Consider the following 19,204-nt stretch of genomic DNA (forward strand, 5'->3'; position numbering starts at 1 on the left):
TTTCTTTTTTTTCTTTTCCAGGTAGCAGCTTGGAAGAGGCATTTTCGTCACTCCGTGCAGCTGAAAAACAGGCTTCGTGTGATAGTGATGAAAACGTTTAAATAGGCGGTCAATGTAGGAGATATCATAAAATTTTTCCTCTTCTCAACGAGCATGATGAAGGGCTTCACAAGTTCTCCCTTTACCTGAGTTCACAGGTGAAAAAAAGCATCTTTCCTTCTTTCTTGTTTGGTGCCGAGTGGCTTTTTTCTTTGCTGAGCAAGCTGAATTTAAAGAGACCCTGAAACACCTCTTCGGCAACCACGAGAAATGCCTTGTGAATTTGTTGGGCACCTAGCAAGTGATGTCATCAAAGAAAATTTTCTTAAACATAGCTCACCATGCTTAATGCATAATTCAGGGCCCCTTTGAAGAACGAGTTTCTTGGTCATACCACTCAAGGCTAAATTTATGATGTCACATGTGACAGAGTGAGATCTTTGGTTCATGGTTGCAAGGCATAGCAGTGCAGTTGGCGTTTTGGCTGGGGTTTGTTAACTGGGAGCTCGCACTCGCTCACCGAGCGAATGTGAAAGGTGAAGTGTTAATTTTGAAAAACAAAAAAAAACTTGCATTTGGGAGTATGGTTTACACAACCCAAATAACAGCAGGAAAAGCAAGGTGGGTTCAGATGCACCTGAGCTATTCATATTTTAACTACTAGACGGGACCCCAACCTTCATGTGTGTATGTGACATCTTTTAATCACTTCGCTGGCAGGGGATTGGTTTGGTCCCTTTTTAGGCACAAGTTTCAGGAAGTATTTATTTATTTATTTATACAAATACCTCACAGGTTCCACACTTGGAACATTGTGTGAGGGGAGGGGTTACAATATTTAGCAGACAAAAGATGGTACAAAGTGGAAAGAACCAAAAATAAACAATATTAAATACATTGGACTGCAAACAATGATTACACCGTACATGAAAAAAAAAACCGTAATATACTGACACAGAGGAAAAACAGCAAACAAATAGTGGCACTGCATGGATTTGACAACACATACGAAAACAATTTATGTACAATATCATGGATGCATGAAGGTGGTCAATTCGTTTTTGAAGATTAATGGGTCACGTATGGTAGCAATGCAATCCGGAAGGCCATTCCAACACTTGATAGCACGTGGCAAAGCAGAAGAATTAAACGCGAGTGTTCGGCCGAATAGACGTTGGAAGCTAAGATTATTATGTAGGCGACGTGAAGTGCGCATTGGACGTGTAAGGGGCAGTGTGGACGCGTGACGACTGTATATTAGTTTCTGTAGTAAGCAAAGAAGTGCGATATCCCTACGTGTCTGTAAACTTATTAGCGATAAAGATAACTTGATGCTTGTTACGCTGGAATGACGGTTGTAGTCGTGAGAAATAAAACGCGCTGCACGGTTCTGAATTGCTTCGAGTGAATGAATTAAATAAGCCTGATGTGGTGACCAGATGGCTGATGCATATTCGAGTTGGGGACGGACAAATGTTAAGTATGCTAGCTTGCGGGTAGAAACAGGTGCGCTATGAAGATTTCTTATCAGGTAGCCAAGCGTGCGCGATGCTTTAGCAGTTATGCATTGAATATGTTCCGCCCAAGAAAGATTTGAAGTCAGATAAACGCCAAGGTATTTATAGGAAGACGTGCGGGATAGTGTGACACTGTTAAGGGAATAAGTGAATAGCGAGTTTGAATGCTTCCGGCTAACTGTCATGATTTTACATTTGTCAGTATTAAGTGTCATTTGCCATGATGTGCACCAGTTAGTTACACATTCAAGGTCCTGCTGAAGAATTGCATGGTCAGTGGTTGAGCGGATTTGGCGATAAATTATGCAGTCATCGGCGAACAGTCGGACCGATGATGTAAGATGCGATGGCAGGTCATTTATGAAAATTGAAAATAATAAGGGACCGAGAACACTTCCCTGAGGGACGCCAGAAGTGACGTCACTAAGGGGTGATGAAAAGTTGTTTGTTACCGTGAACTGCTTACGAAAAGATATGAAGTTCCGGATCCAGGAGACAGTTAGCGAGTCTAAATTAAGCGACGATATTTTAGCTATAAGGCGACAATGGGCAACACGGTCAAACGCTCTGGAAAAGTCAATGAATATGCAGTCAGTCTGGTAGTTTTCATCCATGTTCTTGAATAAATCACTGGTAAGTTCAATTAGTTGTGTATCACAGGAAAACCCTTTTCTGAATCCGTGCTGGCGTGGGAAAAAGAAATCATTGTTCTCAAGATGGCGCGCGACGTTAGATGCAACGATGTGTTCAAGTAACTTACATGGAATACTCGTTAGTGATATGGGGCGGTAGTTACTAACTGTGTTTTTGTCGCCAGATTTGTAAACAGGGATTATTTTGCCAATCTTCCAGTCATAAGGAATTTCGCCGGTTGCTAAAGATTGCCTGAAAATATGACACAGAATGATACTAGAGGAATGTATGGTGTGTTTGAGAATTTTTGTATTTATTCCGTCTACCCCTGAGGAAGTTGATACCTTAAGACTGTTAATTAGAGACGCTACGCCTTCTGCTGTTATATCTATTGTAGTCATGAATGGGTAATTGAGTTCTTGGGGTTGAGGTAGGTTGGAATAGTCTTCGGTAGTGAATACTGATGTGAAGTAGTCATTAAACGTGACTGGACAGTTCTCTTGGGGTATTGGACATTTGTTTTCATCAAGCAATGAAATGGTGTCCGACGTGCGTGACGGGGAAATTGTTTTCCAAAATTTTGCGGGGTTATTTTTTATGAGCGATTGAAGGTCCTGTGATAAAAATTTATGTTTGGCCTTCCGGATGGCATGGCAGTATGATGCTTCACACAGTCTGTGCTCAGCATGCGCAGAATCAGTGCGCATTCGTTTCGCGGCTCTGAAAAGACGTTTTTTCTTGTTTTTCAATGCTCGTAAGGAATTGTTATACCAAGGTTTAGATATGTTGACCCGTAATGTTATTCTCGGTATGTGTTTACGCACCAGTTTCGCTATTTTTTCTTTGAACAAAGTCCAGTTTTCGTTAACAGACCGGGATGAAAAATCACGCACAAGAATTTCGGAGAAATGCTCGAGACAACGATTAATAGCGTCAAAGTCAGCCTTCCTGTAATTTAGAATCTGTTTTGGTTGGGTGCGGCGTGAGTAATAAGGGGCATAGGCAGATCTTTTGTTGCAGTACCATTCAGCCATGTGTACTGCCCACGTGGTCAGTGCATAATAGAAAAATAACAATGGACTTCTCACTTTTGATATTGCTCAGGTAGAAGTTCATATGTGGTGAGGAAAGGTTTGAATACCAATGAAGTGTTCAAGAAAATAGCATTAAAACTAGTTCCTTCATTGATGATAACAAACACATGCTATACACACACACAAAAAAAAAGAGATTGGTGCCATCTTTCAAGCATTTCATGTCATGATGCCCTAGTCCAAGGACATCGCAAATGTGCCTACGTTGCTTGATTGAGAAAAGGATTCATTGTGGAATCTATTCAATTGCAAGGTAGAAAAGGAAAAAAAAAGTGTTGCTGCTTGAGAAGTGGAGTGGTTTGTGCATTCAGCCAGCCTTACAGGTACTTTTCATACCTCAGTTTTTTCCAATGGAGGCAGCGCTGTCACTCTTCATGTACATGAGCTGATCACGCATATGTCAAACAGAAAAAAAAAGGCTGAGAGAGATGGTGATGGAAGCTAGGAGGTGTGGCCACATTGAATCTCCTTTGGAATCAGCGTTTAGCTTATCAGTTTCAGCCTCTTGTTAACACGCCATGTTTACTCGTGTAATGTGTGTGCTTTTTTTTTATTAAATTAAGACTTCAAAAGGGGTGTGCGCAAATGACAGATTTCACTGACACATCCTAAAAGATAACTACAAAGGTCATAATGCGAAATATATGCTGTATATTTCCACCTGTATGTAGCATTATGCAGCATATATATATATATATCTTGCACCCCTCACTGGCCGAAAAAATGGTACAGTCGCAATGCCAGCAGTCGGGGGCTAATGGAGATAAACGGAGCTGAAATGACGCTCTTGAATATGGCCGGGCTGACTCGCAGCAGATCGAACAGCAAGCAGTTCGGAGTTTCAGACTTCGCCACGCACTGGTGGTTGCCGGCAGGTCATAACTCTTCGTCCGGGAAAGGGACTGCCGGCACGAGGAAGCCGGGTAAACAGCACGTAATACAAATTTTTTGAGGCGGCCATGGGGGCGTCCCCTTGCCGCTCACACTTTTCTTAGCCACACATGGCAAAACGGCCATGCCGATCTTCCCAGGCCTCCCTTGTGCACATTCACATGCATGCTGATGGTTTGGCACTGCAAGGAGCATAAAATTTGCAAGTAAAAGATAGATACAGAGAGGGGAGAAAGGCAGGGATGTTAACCAGAAAGGTTTCCGGTTGGCTACCCTGCACTGGGGAAGGAAATGAGGGGATTAAAGAGAGAAGAGAGAAGGAACGGGAAACACAGTCACAATGTGTCGATCAAGGCAGTCTCTCGCAAAAAACAAAACAGCACCTGATGGCAGTCGACTGTTGGGGCCACGGACCAAGGATCTTGGCCTCTGTGAAAGGGCGAGGATCAAGGCGGTCCAGAGCACAACACAGCTTACGTCTTTCGTTCACAAAGACAGGGCACTCACACAGGAGATGACCGATTGTCTCTTCACACAGTTTACACAAGACAGTTTAACAAGAAGGGCCATCGGCCATCGTGATCCGGAAAGCATATTCATTTGTGAAGGCAACGCCAAGCCATGGACAGCACAGTAATGTTGCTTTGCGACGCGCTATATCACATGGAAGATGGATGTGCAGTCCAGAGTTCAATGCCCTGATTGCAAGTAAAAGTTTTTTTATAAACCCAGGCAATAAATAAGTGGGGTGCAAATTAGACGAGGCCGCAAGTTACGCATGTAAATATGGTAAATCATGCTCCGTACGTAACACCTAGCTAAGGTGCCCTGATGCTTATAGTAGTTTTACAGACAGCATAACACAGTGGTTAGTTATTCTCGATGAGAAATAACAGGAAAAGACCAACGATTTGCTGTAACATGTCACTCCAGGTGCTGGTGATGACAAAGAACTGGAAGAAACATAACTGTTTGATAACCCGTGCATCACACCTATTGCACATTTTGATGACCTACCTGAGCCTTCATTGCAGCCTGAAGCAAAACATATCGTACATTAGGCACGATGCTCACAATTGCAATAGTTAGTCTGGGAGTAACAATGCAGAATGCAGTGAAGTTAAAAAATGTGAAACCTGATCATTTGCACCACATGTCTGTAGCGGCACTTTGTAAAGCTTATGTGGTCATTATTACTCTTGTGTCTCTTGAAAATATGTTATCCTTTTTCTTCAAGCAGCTTACAAACCATATTGAATTTATTTGCCTTGAGTTTTGTTACTTTCCTTTGTGCGCAAAACTACCTGGTGCATCAACACCTGCACTGGATGTTTGCATAGTTTCCATGCCTAACAAAGGTATTCTTGAAAGTGAAAGACAGTCAAGTCCGCTTACAACGAACCTGAAGGTGACACGAAGTGCATTCGTTGTATCCGAGGATCGTAGTAAGTGGACTTCTCATTTCACAGCCAAAAATGCCAAATCCAATCCAATGAAACTGGCATTTATTTGTAACAAAAATTATGTATGTTGGCTCCTTCAATTAAAGGAGACCATATGACTGCGCTTTCCTAGGCTTCAAGAGCAGTCATGGTTAATGTACCTCGCCAAGGCCCTAAGCTGCCAAAAATCAAGCTACTTTAAGAACAGGATATAACTCGCGGTTAAACTGTTCACGCAGGGGTGGAAGTCCTACGCCAATTGCACCATGCTGTGCCAATTTGATCTGCTGCGCCTAAACGGCAATTTACGCCCACTGCAAGTATACACGGCCAAATTTAGCCATGTGTTATTGTCGGCTGAGCAACTCTGGGTACATATATTGTGAAGAAGGGCATCATCCTATATTTACTGAGGAAAAGAAGAAGAAGAAGAGGTAGCCGCACTGCCATCGCTCAGACCGAGCACCTGCTGACCTGAACAGACGAGAGACTCGGTCGCCGCTGTGGTTTCGCTGCCGCCTCAGCATTAACCTAAGCCCCCGTTACATTTGGTGGAGGTTCGGTTTAGCATCCTCGTACCTCCCTGGACCTGCGCAACCACACGCTACCGACCCCCGCTATGCCTGAAGCCGCCCACCACCAAGCCGTGCAGGTTGGCTCACCAATCCTCTGTTCCGGCTCCCTCTGGCAGCGGGACCCGGCACTCTTCAGCGGTACTGACGATCATGACGCTGAAGACTGGCTCACATCATACGAGCGGGTGAGCACATATAACAAGTGGGACGATACCACCGAGCTGAACAATGTCATCTTTTATTTGACCAGCGTTGCCAACCTGTGGTTTCGAAACCACGAAGCAGACTTCTCCACGTGGACTGCTTTTAAGGCGAACCTCATTGAAGTGTTCGGCCGTCCTGCTGTGCGCAAGCTACGCGCCAAACACCGCTTGTGCGAGCGCGCTCAGCAGTCGGGTGAGACGTTCACCAGCTACATTGAAGATGTGGACAACCTATGCTCGCGCGTCAACGCCCAGATGTCCGAGGCGGACAAGATCGAGCATATTCTGAAAGGCATCGAGGATGACGCCTTTCAGATGCTGCTGTCGCGAGATCTCCGCACCGTTTCCGAAGTCGTCAGTCTCTGCCGGAGCTACGACGAGCTGCGCAAGCAGAGGCTCATCACTCGCCAGCACGCAGCAGCGCCTGTCGAGTCGCTTGCCGGCCTGTCGGCTGCACCCGACCACTCGCAACTGTTGGCGCACATCAAAGATTTTGTGCGTGAAGAAGTTGCACGTCAGCTGTCGCTTCTGCCATCCCCCTTCGTGCAATCTCCATTCCTGGCGCCCGACCTTCGCACTGCCATCAGCGAACAAGTGGCTGAGGCCCTTCCACCGGTCCCTTCGCCCTCACCAGCACAGCCGCCCGCACCTGTCGCTGCACCCCTGACCTATGCTGTCGCCGTCGCACGGCCGCGGCCGCCTAACTAACGCCCAACCTACGCTCCACCTCAAGCGTCTGTGCCTCAAGTTCCTCACGCTCCGACGCCTTTTTTGCGACCGCTTCGACAATTCGGCAATCCCTTGCGTACCAGTGACAATCGGCCTATTTGTTACTCTTGCGGACTGCCTGGTCAAGTGGCCCGGCTTTGCCATCGTCGTGCGCCAATCTCCCCAGTTGCCGGTTACTGGCCTCCTCCCAGTGACTACTCACCGCCAGCCGAGCCGCCACAGAGTCGCCCGCCTTCCCCTGATCGCACCACCTTCTCCACCTGGTGCTCACCTTCTCCTCATCGCCGCTCCCTTTCTCCCATGCGTCGGCACCCGAATCTTTCGCAAGAGAAAAACTAGACGCCGCAGTTCTTGAGGCAAGAACTGCGCCACCAGCGAAATGTCCCGCCAATCTGATCGCTGTTTCCGTAGAGGGTGTTTCTGTTCTGGCGCTTGTCGACACCGGTGCTGCTGTTTCTGCCATGGCCACCTCCTTTTGCCGCTCCTTGCGAAAAGTGATGACCCCACTTTCTGGATTCTCGCTGCGCACCGCAAGCGCGCAGGCTATTGCGCCGTTAGCGGCGTGTACGGCTCGCGTCATTATTCAGGAAATCCTCTACGTGATTGAATTCGTCATTTTACCAACCTGTTCTCATAAGATCATCTTGGGTTGGGACTTCCTGTCGCGCCATAATGCAGTCATCGATTGTGCTCGTGCTGAACTTGAGTTCTTTGCGCTCAGCGGTTCCTCGCCGCCCGATGCCCCTTCTGCTGCTCCTGCCAAAGCCATCGTTGCCGAAGACACTGAACTGCCTGCCTGTTCTTCTGTTCTTGTGCCCCTCACTTCTGACCTTGTTCGCGACGGCAAAATACTTTTTACCCCATCGCCCCTTGCCGCAGGTACCTGTCCATACCTTACGCCGTCCTCACTCTGTCAGCTGGCCTTAGCGCATTGTTTGTGACCAATCCGTTTACATATGCTTCCACTGTGCATCGCGGTGTGTGCCTTGGTACCGTGCAAATCATTGACATCATTCTCTACTGCGATGAAAATGACGATTCCCCGTCCCTTGACGTCGATGCCTTCAGCCTGCCGGTTCCTGCACCCAACACTTCGTCTCCAGACGTTTTCCTTCCCTCCATCGACGCCTCTCTTCCTGCACCTCAACGAACTCAACTTCTCGCTCTGCTTCATCAATTTCGTTCCTCCTTCGATTCACACCAACCCGCTTTGACCCGCACGTCGACTGTCGCCCACCATATCGACACTGGTGACCATGCCCCTCTGCGTCAGTGCCCATATCGTGTCTCAGCTAGTGAGCGCCAAGTTATTCAAGACCAAGTTGACACCATGCTTCAGAGCGGCGTGATCCAGGCCTCACACAGTCCCTGGGCTTTGCCCGTGGTCCTCGTGAAAAAGAAAGATGGTTCTATTCATTTCTGCGTTGATTATCATCGCCTGAATAAGGTCACACGAAAGGATGTTTACCCTCTTCCGCGCATTGATGATGCTCTGGACTGCTTTCAAGGAGCGGAACTCTTCTCTTCTCTCGACTTACGCTCTGGGTACTGGCAGGTCCCCATGGCAGCCGACGACCGCCCTAAAACCGCATTTGTGACCCCTGAAGGCCTGTATGAATTTACCGTCATGCCTTTTGGCCTCTGTAATGCTCCGGCTACTTTTGAGCACATGATGGACAGTATTCTGCGTGGCCTGAAATGGAAGTCGTGCCTGTGTTATCTCGACGATATCGTGATATATTTTCGCCCGGCTTTGCCACTCATCTATCCCGGCTGAAGCACATCTTAACATGCCTTACGGATGCCGGCCTTCATCTGAACTTAAGAAAGTGTCGATTTGCTGCTCGTGAGCTGACAATTTTAAGCCACGTTGTGTCAAAAGAGGGCATCCGCACCGACACCGCCAGACTTCGTGCTGTGACTGTGTTTCCAAAACCTACTTGCATTAAGGAACTGCGCAGCTTCCTAGGCCTCTGTTCCTATTTTCGACGTTTTATTCGCAACTTTGCGGCCATTGCTGCCCCTTTACCTCAGCTTCTCGGCAGCAATGTGGATTTTTCGAGTTGGTCGCCCGCCTGCGACGACGCCTACAACACCTTGCGCAGTCTCCTCACGGCACCACCCATCTTGTGTCACTTCGACCCTCAAGCCCCAACTGAAGTACACATGGACGCCAGTGGCATTGGCCTCAGGGCTGTGCTCGCCCAACGCAAGTCTGGATTCGAGGAATATGTGGTTGCTTACGCCAGGCGCACCCTCACGAAATCTGAATTGAACTACTCCGTGACGGAAAAAGAGTGCTTGGCCATTGTCTGGGCCCTTGGAAAGTTTCGACCTTATCTCTATGGCCGTCCGTTTGACGTGGTCACCGACCACCATGCACTATGTTGGCTTTCTTCGCTCAAAGATCCCTCCGGTCGTCTGGCTCGATGGGCTCTCCGTCTCCAAGAGTATAACATACGTGTCTTATATTGGTAGGGCCGCAAGCATCAGGACGCTGATGCCCTGTCCCGCTCCCCGATACCGGCCGAGCTTGCCAGCCTCTCTGCCCTCGAATCCTCTGCGCCTTCGCTCACCACATGCGACATGTCTTCTGAGCAGCGTAAAGATGAATGGATTGCCTCTCTTCTTTACTTTCTCTCCGACCCGTCTAAGCCTCCAGCATACCGCGCCCTTCGTCGCCAAGCTTCACATTTTACAATTCGCGATGATCTACTCTATCGGCGCGACTATAACTCTGGCGGGCGGAAATGGCTTCTCGTCATCCCCCGACATCTCTGGTCCCAAATCTGTACCTGATTCCACGCTGACCCGCAATGCGACCACGCTGGAGTCTTCAAGACGTACAATCGCATCCGTTTCCGGTACTACTAGCGAGGCATGTATAATTTCATCCTCAAGTACGTCCGCTCCTGCCCGTATTGCCAACGCCGTAAGCAACTGCCTCATCACTCTGCTGGACAGTTTCAGCCACTGCAGTGTCCTCCTCGTGCCTTCGACCGTGTTGGCATCGATATATACGGCCCTCTGCCATACACCGCTGCTGGCAACTGCTGGGTCATTGTTGCCATTGACCACCTGACCCGGTATGCAGAAACCGCCGCGCTCCCAGCTGCTACAGCTCGTGAAGTGGCGTCCTTCATATTGCAGCGCTTTATACTTTGCCACGGTGCTCCTCGTGAATTCCTCTGTGACAGAGGACACGTATTCTTGTCTGATGTTAAATCTCTACTCACCGAGTGGAATATCATTCATCGGACTTGTACAGCCTATCATCCGCAAACAAACGGTCTAACTGAACGATTTAATTGCACTCTGAGTGACATGCTGGCGATGTACGTTGCTGCCAACCACACGAACTGGGACCTCATTCTACCCTATATTACGTAAGCCTACAACACTGCTACTCAGTCCACCACCGGTTTCTCCCCATTTTTTCTGCTCTACGGCCGACATCCATCCGCTCCCATCAACACAGTTCTTCCGTACCGCCCTGCCTCATCTGAGTGTACAACTATTTCTGAAGCTGCCCAGCACGCCGAAGACTGCTGCCAGATTGCATGGTCGCTCACGGCAGACACTCAGGGGCACCAGAAACACCACCATGACTACGGTCAGCTTGATCTGGATTTCCCACCTGGTTCACTTGTCTGTCTGTGGATTCATTCTACTGCTCCTGGCCTCTCAAAGAAACTTCTTTCGCAATACCATGGCCCCTACCACGTCCTGGAGCGCACATCCTCCGTGAATTACCTTATTGAGCCCCTCACACCGTCTTCCGATCTTCGCCGACGTGTTCGCCGACGTGGTCGGCGAAGATTGTGGGGGTTAGAAGATTGGTGGGGGAAATCAATGGAGGGGTGAATTTGGAGAGGAAAAAGATAGTCCAACTAGATATTTTAAAAGCGAAATAGAAGGAACAGGAAAAAAAATTAACAATGGAGGAATTATAGGCTAGGTGGCGGAAGCTGCCGCCCAATACAAAGGGTAAAGCCATTATCATCCGTCCGTCCGTCCGTGCATCGATCGATCCATCAATCGGACGCAATCGTGTACAGGGGCCCTATTCTCGACACGCATGGCCGCCGTTCGCCGCCATATTGTCTCTCTGATTGGCTTATTGGGCGATCACGTGCAAGTCACGAGTTTTAAATTTGTGGCGCGAAACTATCAGGCTTCGAAATAGCTTTCTGCCGTGACGTCAAAATGACGTGTACTTGAAGACTGATTTTTAGCACAGTTATATTTTGTGCCGGGTCGGTAAATTTAAATGTCTGTGGAGGAAAAACGAAGCTACAGCTGGCATGGAAGAAAACACTTGGCTCGTTTTAGCAATTTTGAGAAAAAAAAGTTCGTACTGTGAGGGTTGCTTCCTAGAATGTGATTGGCTGGAGGAATGTCACGTGATACGCAAGCATAATTCAGTGAGGTCAAAATGACGTTTAGTGACGCAAAGGAAATGCTGCCATTGCTGAAAAATGCCCCATTTGGCCGCCATAATTTGAGACGGCCGCAAGATGGTCGAATTATGGTGGACATAGTCGAATTATGACCACACTGATTTATACGGCTGTTAGCTCACCGTAGTTTGGTAGGCGCTTATTTGAAGTAATAAACTGTTCAGAAACATGGTTGTTTTGAATGTAGAAGCATTGAAACGGCGTTATAATGGTACCTCTTAATTAAGCAGCCTTTTAGAGCCTTAATTACCAGAGCGTAATTTCACACCCGTATGAGGACTCTAGCTGCGCTCCCGTTTCAAACGCTTCTCTCATGCTAAGAAATTATCGGTCCGCGCGGTCGCGGTTGCTACAGCGAGGATATGGCGGCGTCCGTAGCTGCCGTTTGTTGTCACGGGCTGCGAAAAGCGAAGCATTCGTGAGTGCGCCTCAGTGTTTTCGAAGGACTGCCCGGTTCGTGAATGTGACTGCCTGGCCAGCGATATATGGTGTGGTGGCTGTGCAAGAAGATTTGCGGCAAGGGGCAGCGCGTGAGCACACTGGTCTGCCTTAAACATGGTATTGTAGGTGCTCCGGCCGTTACACTGATCCTGTGTTTCAAGGCGCGATCGGTAGCTGTGAACGTCTGGACACCAATTAGTTCAGTGTTTGCCTCTATTTACACGCTGTCGCTGACCTGATATTCAACTGCGTGAGTTTAGAGAGGGTGGCACAAAGGGTTGTCTGCCGGCTGAGCAATATGCTTCCAGAATGTGTTCGGCTTGTCGGCGGGACTGCTCATCAGTGCATCATCTGTGTGCATCAGTGTCTGTGTGCATAAGGGCAGTTTCTGAAAACAGCGGTGTCAGCAAGGCAGCGTACATGTGCCGGGTACATCGTCTCGAGCATCGATGAGGTAAGGGAAACAGCAACGAAAAATTGCTGTTGACTTTCTTCAGATGGCTGCTTGCAAGGTTATTCATATTGATGGCTGGTGGCTTTCTTCGGGTGTGTAATAACAAGTCCCTTATGTTCCTATTCTTTTTTGGTCGCATGCAAACAGCTATGAATCTCATGGCACATTTATTTGTAGCCTATTAAGCGAGGAAGCCTTGCGCAAATAAAAACAGCATTTCAAAATAGTCTTGTCTGTAAAGTAAAACGCACAACGAGTTTTCAGATTACTACAGTATGCGGATGTGGGTGACTCGTAGGGCGTCTGCATGTCTATGGTTTTCTTTCATTGCACACAAACACAATGGCTTGGCATCTGCATTTTGATAAATGCAGTTGCAAAAGCATTCGTGTAGTGAGATTTTAGTGCAGTTCAATATTCTGAGGTAAAGTTAACCTTGGACTTCCCCTACAATGTGCCTTGTAGCAGTTGCCTTCCCTTCAACACAATAAAAATAAATATGTAATAATTATGTATACCCATCAGTCTGGCTGTAGTCAAGCTGTTTTCACAGTTTTGTTTTGCTTCCTCCATCATTTTGATAGAGATGACCAATAAAATATAACTGTTACAAAAGCAGTTTATTTGAGTAGTAGTTACGGTCATACATGAAACTTTAGTTTAATAATTACAGCCCTGTGATGCCTCGCATTTGAAAGTCTTTTCTCTTGTGTGTATGAAACTTGCATTGCACTCAAGCTCACGCACTAAAGACAGTGTTGATTGCCTTCCAGGTGACATGTGTATAATGTGCCTCTTCGATGCATCACTGCTATCCTAAGAAGTCATGTGCTGAGGAATGCTGCTGCAAGGTTCAACATCGTTCACCTCTCAGCTAGAGTGCTTCTCAAGCAAAGAATCATTCTTTGGAAGGGTTGCATTGGATGTCTTCACAGGTGTCAAGTGCTGTACATATGGAACAGGATTCTTTTCAAAGGCGATCACAACTTGCACTGTGCAACCCATTGCATGCATCCGCACTTAGCTGCAGGACTCACTGCCATAGTTTTCACCTGTAGTCATGCTATGATCAGTCTATGTAAACATTTTTTGTGCTTCAAGTTTCATTGCACACAGCAAGAAAGCTGTTCAAGTCTGATTTTTGTGTTGCTCTTTAAACAGGACCAAATTTTGCTTTCAGTTTGTCACTAGAGTGTGTAATGACAGGTGTGTTTGATGTGTAGGCTAGGCTTTTCTCTAATGCTGCAGTTCTTCACGTGACAGGAAGCGCAGAAGAAACTTTAATCCTACCATCTGCAAATTGGCCGGATGTGTGCTTAAACACATGCTTTAACGCTACTGAACAGTTGCTAATTCTTAATGTACTGCAATGCTGTGTGCTCTCTTTATGCAGAATGTGCATGTTGGTGCTTTAGTGCAGTGAAACAGAGGAAGTCACCAAAATGTTTTTCTCCTGCCAGCAGAGCTTTTAACCAGTACTTCTCTTTGATTCCTGTTAAAGGTTTGTGCTCCAGGACGTGATTACTGCTTCACTGAAATTTCTTGACATGCACGAAACATAGGGATGTGTATGCAGTCATTTATCACATCTTGCTCAGGGCGCAGTCTGATTTTGTAGGCAACTGTTCGTCCGATAGAAGGTCCCTAATGTGTTATCTGTGTGCTCACAGAGCAAAGCAAGCTTTGTCTCCTTACATTTCTTTGCCTCTGTGCCTGTTTTCTACTGTTGCTTTTAAATGCTATGTGTAGTGATACAGCAATCCACTAGTTTTCCTCTGAGCAAAAAGTGAGGCAACTCTTTCATGTTTGCCATCTGCCAAGCTTGTATGAATGAAAGACAAGGCAGCTGTCTGCTAGTTCGACCAGTTTCGCTGTGTAACGCCCCGCTTTTACCAACCTTGTTGCTGGCACTTTGCTTCTTGGCTGCTGCTAATGCTGTTAGGCAAATTTGACAAAAATTCCAGACAATCTGTTCAACCTATGTTTCTTTGGTAAAACTGGGGCATCAATGGACGCATTGCTATTTTTTGATTCAACACAGGAATCTACTGGATTTGGCACTTCATGAAATGGGCATTATCAATGTGCACATATACCGCATCACACTTCTTTCACACATTGCAACTTGTCTTGTTACCGGAGAAATCTGCCTCTGTGACCCTGATGTGTGCGGGATTTTACCACTTGTGCTGTGTGGCAGCAGCAATCGGCTCATTACTGTCATTGCCATCACATGTCCTGCAGCAGTCATGAAATTTTCTTCTGTATCAATAACAAATGTGTTTGTTGTGATACTTTGCAGAAAGGAAGTTTGTTCCTTGCTCCGAAATTTTGCTTGAGCTTCAAAAGAAAATTGGAAGCAAAGCAATTGATTTTTTTAAAACAAGCTAATATATCAGGGGGCTCAAATTTTGTGCAATATATCTTCCAGTGCACTCAATTTCCACTAACATATTGCAGTTTTCTCTGCCTTTGTATCACAGCTGATTTGTTTAGTCAATAAAATGCACCAGTTTCGCTTACATCTATCCTGATCACCAGTTTATTGTCTACTTTACCCAGTACTCAGGCCTTCCCTTCCGATTAACTGTGTCAGTGCCACCAATGTCTAATCCCACCTCTATGTAAAATTATCTATGCATGCGTGGCTGTGCTGATGTTCGGCAAAAAAAAGGTGCAAATGACTAAATGCATGAGAAAATTGCATTCAACCCTTTAGGGCACTTTGTACACAACTGCGTACATTGCGAAATAATTTTTCTCGTGGTTTGCTTTAGTTGTCACTGATTTATTCATTTCAATCCCATTTAGCATCCATCATCCTCTAAATAGGGTGCTTTTTATGGTTGCAGCACATATTTTTCTGGCAGAATACAACAGCATAGCAACTGCTCCAGTATGTATGTTTGTAAACAATGCCTAGATCAAAAATTGGAATGCTTGTTCTGCTTTGTATTTGACATTTCTGTTTTGGTTTTTAATGGTGCGCCAGCTGTCTTCAATTGTAATGAATTGCAGGGTTGTAGTCAAGTCTTCAGGCCACATGGTCTGCTTTTGATCCCCGAAGTGCAAAACTCAGTGTTCTTGAAGCTTAAAGGGCCTTGAAAGGCTAAAACAAGGGTTTTCCTCACCTTGCAGAAGTTTATAGCATGATGGGTGCCTTGAATACTCCACTACACAGCTAAAAAGTGAACCCTGTGGCGTGAAGTCTTCACGTAGGGATCTACATGCACCGTATCGGTGCAATTCCTACTGCTGACTTCTCCTTTTAGCTGTGTATTGTATGGTGCTGTGAGGATAATTTATTTCGTGTTGAACAATCTCCTGTGGTTTATTAATTATTATGAATGCATCCTATGTGGTGCACACATTAAAAAACCTACCGAAAGCCAGTGGCTACCGTCGCTGGCTAGATTGCTTTTTGTGCATCCTGGAGACTTATCTTAATAGTACCCTAACCAGAACACTACCGCTGTCTGTATTGGTGCCTCCCATATGTTGTCCTGAGGGCGACATCAACATTGAATGTCTTGCCTATTTTCTGTCTAATCTTACGCTTTTGTTTTTCCTGCCATGTTCCTGCCTCTATTGCTGCAATATTTGGCTGTATTAAATTAAAAAAAGCGGTTACCAATTTTATGTGTTCCCCCACTCTTCTTTGTATACTTTCAGGCCTTCAGAGTATGGAAATAAAATAATTTCCTCCTTGTCTGTAGTGCTCCTAAGTTTACTGTCATGTTATTGTTCTCCTTCAGCTCTTCGGCTCATGGTGCCGCTTAGTTGTCTCTTTAAATACTGCGTGCAAGACCAACTGGAATGCTTGGCCCCAAAACACATGTTCGGGCTTTGTGTGACGTGTACTAGGCAATGAGTGTGCATACATGAACATTAAATTAAGTTTCTTGCATCACACAAATAAACCTGCCGCGGTGGCTCAGTGCTTATGGTGGTTGGCTGCTGACCCGAAAGACGCAGGTTCAATCCCGGCCACAGCGGTAGAGGCCCATGTACTGTGGTGGTAGTGGTTTATTTAAAATAACATAAAAGGAAGGTAAAAGATTTTTGCTAGCCCCGGCATCTGCCATCACATGCGGCGGCACCTGAGCTGGGGCAGCGGAATTAAAGGATAGCAGGCAGGTGGGAGAAATGAAATAAAAGTGGTGAGGGGACAGAAGAAAGACATGGGGGGAGGTAAATAGTACACTACATAAAATAGATATACCCTGCATAAAAACATTAAAAGTAAACACTATAAATGCAAAATAAATATACTATATACATTATTTGCACAAACAGTCAAAAAGGCCCATGTACTGTGCGATGCCAGTTCATGGCAAAGAACCAGAGGGGGTCGAAATTATCGAGAGCTCTCTACTACAGCATCTCTCATAGCTTGAGTCGCTTTGGGATCATAAACCCCATAAAACAAAGCAAATAAAGCAAGTATCTTGCACATTGCATGTGTCTTACTGTAATATGGTGTCGTCACCGATATTTACTCTCTACCTCTATGTTCCTCCCCTGCCCCTTTGTGGAATAACAGGTGAAGGAACTTTTCCTTATCCCTCTCCACCTTTTCTGGCATATATCTTTCTCTCTTACTTGGAAGCTTGCTGTACTGTACTTGATCAGGCATCTAAAGGAGCTGCTTGATTTTATGGTAGGTGCATAACTGTTATTCTACAACGAAGAAACTTCAAGACGCTGCCTGACTCGTGTTGCTTGTACGGACAGCAAGGGAGGTGAGGCGGCCTGTAAGTGCTCAAGAAAATAATTTTGCCCCACCTCACAGAATGTTGTGCTTACTTGCATCGCACATATAGTGTAGTTGCTTCTGTGTGGTGGTCGTGAGTGTTACGCATTCACTTGAACAAGTAGAAAAAATTTATGCCTTTCTAGGAAGGGAAAAACAAGCAGAATTGCTGACAGCATTTCTAATTTTTATGAAGTAATATATGTGCCACTTACATCACAAAAGTGCATGCGTGCAAGCTTGCGAAGCAAAATATGAGTACATCACTGAATTTTGTGAGGATACGCTCTATTCAAATTATGTTGTGTGTGTGTGGGGGGGGGGGGGGGGGGGAGTTTTCGCTTTGTTTTATGTTGTTTGTTATTAATGCCAGAAAAAAAATCTTTTTTCCCCGGCTTTGCACATTTAAGTTGACAATAAGGGATGCGCACTCGGTGTGTTCTCCTTGACGAGATTTACTCCGATATTCCGCGCTTTGCAGTTTCGTTTCGTGCGCGGGTGCATGCAAACATGACTAACAACAGAGTCTGGTGCAACGCGTTGCCTAAAACGTGCACATCGGCTTGCCTTGCCAAGCATGCATTTCAGCACTAAACACATCTTGGAGGCCTTCCAAGCGCACACAGATACAACTCCGCTGCACCCCGCTCTCTGTTAAAGCCGATACGTAGCGATTAAAGGCTTTAGCACCTTTGCTGACCTGACGGTAGCTGACGCGGCGCCTAGGAAACAGTGGGTTTCCGCAGAGTTTACAACGCTAAGTATGCGAGCGTTGTCCTCAGACAGGGACTGCTGGCCTGCGCGTATTTAGGCGCCGTTTTCAGCAGTGGCGGCACCACTCTAAAAATATAGCTCCCGTTGCTTCCTTTCCTGGCCCGGCCGAGATGACTTTTCCCCCAGAAAACTGCCTTAGTCTCAGTTCCTGCATTCAACTGTGGCTGGTAAGCAAATGTGCGAAGCTGTCGTCGATCGTTATAAGGAGCAATGCCACAAAGGCATCATGCCGGCCAAAGCTTTCACTTTCCGCTCCCATTCGGCACGTACGCCATTACGAATACCCTGGCCCCGTTCCTGATGTTCGCCAGCTTCTCTGGGCAACAGTACGCATGCGTGTGGCGCCGCTCGTGACTCGCGGGTACGCCATCAGTTCACCTCGACTGAAAAGTCGTCTAGGCTGCGCCCTGGCTCGCACCGCGGCATCGAACTCGATGAATCCTTTGACAACCGACGTGCGAGTCTTTCGCACTGAGTAGCCTAAGTCGGTCTGCCCTTAGCTGCTGCCGGACATCCGACATGATACTCAAGAGGCCGCAACATATTTCACTCCTTCGCACTGCCCCTCGACGCGTATGCACCGAAGATTGCAACGCAGAGGCTCAGCGCAAGCTCCCGAAGCGGCGTTCTGTTCCGTACTTGGCGCCAATAGTAGCAGACGACGGTATTTATTTTTAGATCAGTTTTTACTTTTTTCTCTCTCTTCACGTAATCAGATTCTGTGGATACGTAACCTGGCACCGCCTTGATGGTTACGTCACGCCAACGTCACAATTTGAACAAAATGGCGAAATGTCGAGAATAGGGCCCCAGGTCGACGCAATCCTCGTCCCCGCGGGATGGTATGATGCTGCGTGTGCAGCTCTAAGCGCAACGATACAATCGCAGAGCCAGCAGTCAGGAGCCAGTGGAGATAAACGAGAGTGCAGGTCCTTTTTTCTTCATAGTTTTCACTATAGTGATGCAATTAAGTGGATTTAGAGGGACAGATTTTGGTATCAAACGTAATATAACCAACAGCTATTGTATAATGTAAGCAACAGCTAATGTATTGTTACTACTGTTTGTACTAGTAGCTGCCACATGTCTAGTTTTTTTTTCATGAACTCAAGCAAAAATCTTGTGAGCAATTGCAGTCCTTTTAATTAATTATGGCCTGTGGGATCTGCAATCAATATTTATGCAGTTTTTGGACAAGT

General features: G+C 46.4%; 1 protein-coding gene across 1 annotated transcript in view; it reads left to right on the forward strand.

Annotated features, from left to right (window-relative positions):
• Positions 1–127: 127 nt before the first annotated feature.
• Positions 128–19,204, forward strand: part of LOC144112546 (conserved oligomeric Golgi complex subunit 4-like) — a gene marked incomplete at its 5' end in the record, with an annotated part of 72,813 nt that continues 53,736 nt past the window's right edge. The window contains 1 exon segment of the mRNA XM_077645349.1: positions 128–197. Coding sequence (XP_077501475.1) covers positions 128–197 — 70 coding nt within the window.

The sequence above is a fragment of the Amblyomma americanum genome, unplaced genomic scaffold, assembly GCF_052857255.1.
Source record: "Amblyomma americanum isolate KBUSLIRL-KWMA unplaced genomic scaffold, ASM5285725v1 scaffold_408, whole genome shotgun sequence".
In the NCBI taxonomy this organism is placed as follows: domain Eukaryota; kingdom Metazoa; phylum Arthropoda; class Arachnida; order Ixodida; family Ixodidae; genus Amblyomma; species Amblyomma americanum.